At 35.5% G+C, this 6,083-nt stretch overlaps 1 protein-coding gene across 1 annotated transcript; it reads left to right on the top strand.

Annotated features, from left to right (window-relative positions):
- The first annotated feature begins 5,034 nt into the window (after positions 1–5,034).
- Positions 5,035–5,608, top strand: LOC133714394 (uncharacterized). The gene is made up of 2 exons (XM_062140502.1): positions 5,035–5,390; positions 5,489–5,608. Exons 1-2 carry the CDS (start codon positions 5,084–5,086, stop codon positions 5,512–5,514), a joined length of 333 nt encoding a protein of 110 aa, XP_061996486.1. The 5' UTR covers positions 5,035–5,083; the 3' UTR covers positions 5,515–5,608.
- The last annotated feature ends 475 nt before the right edge of the window (positions 5,609–6,083 follow it).

Below are 6,083 nucleotides of genomic sequence, written 5' to 3'. Positions count from 1 at the left end.
GTCTCGCAGAAGCCGCTATCAAACGACTACAGATGATAGCACGGACATTGGTTATGCGCACCAATCTCCCTGTTTCTGCTTGGGGATATGCAATATTGCATGCAGCGACGCTAATTCGTCTACGACCCACTGCCACCCAATCTTACTCTGCGTTACAGCTAGTGACTGGGTACGAGCCCGATATCTCGCACTTACGCATTTTTGGGTGTGCCATTTATGTGCCTATTACGCCGCCACAGCGTACTAAGATGGGTCCACAACGACGAATGGGCATTTATGTTGGATATGAATCTCCAACGATCGTCCGCTACCTTGAACCCTTGACAGGCGATCTCTTTACCGCTAGATTTGCGGATTGTCACTTTGATGAGACAGTCTTCCCATCGTTCGGGGGAGATAAGAACACATCTGTTCAACAGGAACGACATGAATTGTCGTGGCCTGTCCCCACTATGTCTCATCTCGATCCCCGTACCGCACAGTCCGAACTTGAAGTGCGAAGAATAATCGAGCTCCAGAACGTAGCAGATGAAGGAATTATGTCCTAAAACAATCATTTTGATGTAATTATTATTGTAATTATTATTAATCAAAAGGGCAAGTTTATTGTTCATTGCTTATATTTAATATTTGATTGAACAATGTCCAAGGAATATGAGTTAAAGAGAAAGTAATCTAAAGAGTTAGATGTGTGAGACCTTTACTCTTTCACACTCTTATCCTAAAAGGTTCCTAGTCATAGGATTATCACTTGGACATTGATAATCCGGAAAGACTAGCACATACTATGTATGCTCAATATGGAGGATGATATGTCTCTTGTCATTTGTGTAGAGACACTAATACAAGTATGTGGGTGCTCTTAACTTAAAGAGTACACTGAACGCGATCATTAGAGTTCTTGTATGGAGTCTTACTTACATGTCAAACTTGAACTCTAAATTGCAATAATACAAATTAGTCATTTGACCTGAGACACCATAGTTGTCTTATGAGTGAATGGATTATCTCTTGATGATGCAATAACATTGTGTCCCTTAATGGATATAATAGATGCATTCATTGGTATAATCAATTCGGTCATGGAGACATGTGAGTGTACAATAAGGAATCTCTATCCTTAAGTAAATAAGGTGTATGTTCAAAGATGTGATTCAATGAGTCTTTGGCCAAAGCATTGAATGAGATTAAAAAGGAGTTTTTAATCACATTCTAAGAATCACATAAGAATGAAAATCACATTAGGGGATTGACATATCAATTCCATACCCCGATGATGTGATTTAGAACATAGTGTTAGAGAAGGACCGTATTGTATTGTAATTCCAATTGAATAGGTTCTTTGTCATTCTACATTAACTAGGGTAGTCATGATATGTTGCAAGACGTCACTCATGACTTGTGAAGTCCCCGAGGATTAATAAACATTTATAATCCTAATAACAAGGGAGAATCAAAAATGGAGTTTTTGATTCGTAAACAAAATAGAATGGTTTCTATAAACTTCACTGCCTTGTTAATTAGAACCTAAGAGATCGCACACCATATAAGTGGATCCTTGAGATTGTATATGAAGAAGATTAAACAAGAGTTGGTTATGACCAAATAATTAATTAGATTTATTATTTGGACATAATTAGGTTTTTCGGGTAAAACCGAACCTATTGGGCCTAAACGATTGTCGGGCTTTTCGTGTGGACTTGGGCTTCACTAAATGAGATTTAAATGAAAGCCCAAGACACATTTTTAGTGCCCAATAACAAGTATGGACCAGCCAAAATATTGGCTTTATGAAAGTCAATATTTTCTTTTAGTAATTGGAGTTATTTCCTATTATATAAAAGTGAAAGCATGGACAAAGAGAATGAGTGTGTCTCCACACTATTATTTTCAGATTTGAGATAGAGAGAGAGAAAGAGTTCTTTCTTGGTCCATTACAAAATTAAAGGAAAGAAGAACACTTGCATAATTTCTTCTTTTCTTTCATCTTTCTTCATCTCTTGATTCACTTGGTGAAGATCCTTAGAGGCCATATCCTTTTGTGGCTTTACTTGTTACATCAAAGAGAAGATTACAAGCACAAGAAGGAGTACAAGAAGGAGTTCTTAATCCAAGGTGCTTCAAGGTGGAGGAAACACACACAAGGAGAGATCAAGGAGAGGAACTTTGGTGGTTCACTTGGATCGGATTAAAATCACGCTCCAAGGGTGAGTAGAACATAAACTCCCTCTTTGTTCTTCCTTACTATGCATGCTATGTTTATATACATATCACAATAAGCCAAGATCATGGGTTAAAGGAATGGATTTTATGTTTAGTTAGTAGTTTAATGGTTAAACTAATTCCGCACTAATTAAAAAGTTTTGAAATCCATCCATTCCTTCAATTGGTATCAGAGCCATTGGCTTAATTTTGATATGTTATAAACATGGCTAAGTATGTTGGTTGATGTGATTTTCTTAAGCTTAGAGTAATATGTAATTTAGATCATAAAATTTGCTTTATCATAAAAGTTATGAAGCATGTGATGTAAGGTAGATTTTATGATAGCTAGAAAATGTTTTCTGGAAATTACATGTAAGAAGTGGTTTAAGTTTTATGAAACTTTGATGCATATGAGATATGTATTAAGGGATTCTATATGTTTCTTAATTAAGGTGTTAATCTTAGAAACATGTTAGATTATATATGCTTTAGGGTATGCATGATTTTTGGCTTCAAAGATGAAGTAAACAAGTGTTCAATGGAAGAACACAAAGCTGAAATTTTATTTCCAGCTTTGGAACATGTCTAATCTAGTTATGAACTAGCTAATTTTTCATGGTGTTTGTTTTTCACTTTTGATCCCTAAATTCATGAATTCAAATTTACCTAATAGTTAATGATGACATAAAATCATTTTCATGTTTCCCTCACCAAAAGGTTGGTAGAGTTAGTCATCTTTACTATTAGTTTCTCTAAATTACTCACCAAAAGTTGGAATGAGATAAAAGACATGTCTCCCTAAATTATGAGATAAAAGACATGTCTCCCTAAATCACTCACCAAAGGTTGGTGAATCATGATGTAAAACATCATCCCCTAAATCACTCACCAAAAGTTGGTGATGCATGATGTAAAACATCATTCCCTAAATCACTCATCAAAAGTGATGTGAGACATCATCCCCTAAATTACTCACCAAAAGTTAGTGTTGCATGATGTAAGACATCATCCCCTAAATCACTCAATTAATTTACTTGCATTAAATTAAAGTAATTTAGTGGTTAATTTATTTTGAATAAGTTAATTATGCTTGTTTAATTAACCTTATTAATCTTGGTTAATTAAAGGATGATTATGGACTATGGCCTAATATAATTGAGCATGAGATTGGCCGACTATTCATTTTGAATGAATGTGGTTATGTAATTAAAGTAGTTAATTCATTTGGGCTATGTAATTAAAGTAGTTAATTCATTTGGTTGTGTAACTAAGTAGCTTATTTAATTTATTCAAGTTTGATTAAATTAAATGGGAGCTTGTATGCCCCTCATCCACTCTTGTAATCGAAGATGGAGGCACATGAGGATGATCCAAAGAAGAAGTTTGAAGTCATCAAGCCTTGAAAGGAGTTCAAGTGCAAAGTGTAATAGCTTAGCTTAGTTATTTAATTCTCGTAATCGTTACGCGTAATTAAAATCAACCACCCAAACATAACCTTGATCCAACATATTGGCTCATGTTGGATCAAACAACAAGTCCATAATCATCCTATGTGACCTATTATAATTGCATGTTCATTGCACTTGATCAAGTAATTTTATATTTCCCATGATTCCATTTGAAAAATGTTTTTGATGAAATCAAATTGTTTTCTGAAAACAATTAGTGGGAGTATTTTATTATAGATCAAGTATAATGAATGTGTGATTGCATTAGGATCAAAGCAAATGCAATGTGATTGTTATTAATGAGATTATTAAAGATGAGACTTTAAAATTCCCTCAAAGTGATATTAAGTTGAAAAACGAAGAAGTCATTATGAATGCTTCTTTGTGGCCTTCCAACATTGTAATCTCCTAGTAGATGTTCTTGCATGTGAATATCATTCCGAACGGAGGTATTTCTTGCTAGGAGCATTAAAGAGAGGTTATTCAACATTTGATGTTGTAAGGTAGGGACAAATCTTGGTCAATATTCTATTATGATGAGATTTAATTTTTGATCTCTATACTTACATGAGATGTTGGGAATAGCTTAACTAGAGTAATTTATCAATATCCTATTATGGTGAGACTTAATTACTTTAGAGGCCAAAGTTATGGATATTCACATTTGATGTGATTGGATAAGAGTATCCTCTCATGGAAATTAAGTTGACTTATAGTTCTATTATGATGCGGTTGGCTTAATGAAAATGAGTCTTCCATACTCACTAAGAGTTTTAATTTATACTCTCGAATTCCTTTGAGGGATTTGGAATTTGTTAAAATAGTGAGAGGGTGCCATTTGATTCTTAAGACCCGAGTCACTTGGTTTTAAAATCAATCTCACTTCTTTTATTTTATGTTATGTAGACTGCAATATGTCAGGACATCCTATCACCAAAATTCTCAATGAAAATCGTCTTGAGGGCCCAAACTTCAATGACTGGCTCCGCAATTTGAAAATTGTATTGACATTCGATAAGATCGCTTATGTCTTACAAAATGCACCTCCTCACACTCCATTGGCTCAAGATGCAACCGATGAGCAACGTGTTGCTTATCAAAAGCATAAGGATGATGACACGCAAGCTAAATGTGTTATGCTTGCATCCATGAACTCACAACTTCAGAAGCAACATGAGAATATGGATAGCGCCAGTTCTATATTACTTCATCTCACTGAATTGTTTGGTGAGAGAAATAGAAATGTGCGATTCACAGCTGTCAATGAGCTTGTTAAGACAAAGCATGTGAGGGGTGCTCCTGTGCATCAACATGGTCTAAAAATGATAGGCCTTATTGAGCAAATTCAAGACCTTGGATTTGTACTTGATGCGGAGCTAGCTCAAGATCTTCTTCTATCCTCCCTAGATGATTCATTTTCTCAGTTCATAATGAACTATAATATGCAACAAATGGATCATACTCTTTCTGATCTTCTCAATATGCTGGTATCAGCTGAGAAGCAAATCAAGAAAGAGAGTGGGAGTGTGGCCATTGTCGCTTCTTCTTCCAAGTCCAAAGGCAAGGGAAAAGGGAAGAAGAAACAAGTGGCAAAGCCTAAAGGAGCAGTCCAAAAGAAGAAGAAGAAGGAACAAAAGGAACCAAAAGGTGTTTGTTTCTTTTGCAACAAGGATGGGCATTGGAAGAGGAATTGCAAAGCTTATCTTGCATCCTTGAAGAACCAGTCTTCAACAGCAGGTATGATCAATGTGATTGAATCAATACTTACAGTTAATAATACTTCCACTTGGATAATTGATTCAGGTGCATCCCACCATGTTTGCACTTCGTTGCAGGACCTAGTGGGAGCAAGGAAGCTTAAAGCTGGAGAAATTTCCCTACGTGTAGGAAATGGCACAAGAGTTGATGCCAAAGCCGTGGGGACTTATATTTTGAAGTTACCATCAGGAGATACATTGGAGTTAAATAATTGTCTTTATCTTCCTATATGTATAAAGAACCTTATCTCCATCTCCATGCTTTTGAAGGATGGTTATAGAGTAGTTTTTGATAAACTCAGTGGTTTTGTATCTATTAATGAACGCATGATATGTCATGCTAATATTATTGATGGTCTCTTTCATCTAGCTTTAGATGGTAGTATTAACTGTATGAAGGAAAATGCTTTGGGATCTAAGAGAGCTCGAGAAACGGTTAACCCCATTAAGATGTGGCACCTTAAACTTGGTCATATTAGCCAAGATAGAATTCACAAATTATCCAAAAATGGATACTTAGAGTCATTAGGATCTGATCCTATGCCTACTTGTGAGTCTTGTCTAAAAGGAAAAATGACCAAGTCACATTATGGTGGACAAAGAACAAGAGTTAAAGAACTCCTAGGCCTAATACATACCGATGTATGTGGTCCCATGTCCACTATTAGTAGAG

This window comes from Rosa rugosa, chromosome 6 (assembly GCF_958449725.1).
Source record: "Rosa rugosa chromosome 6, drRosRugo1.1, whole genome shotgun sequence".
NCBI classification, from domain to species: Eukaryota; Viridiplantae; Streptophyta; class Magnoliopsida; order Rosales; family Rosaceae; genus Rosa; species Rosa rugosa.
The sequence above is the reverse complement of the archived record's forward strand: the minus strand, read 5'-3'. Positions and strand labels throughout refer to the sequence as shown.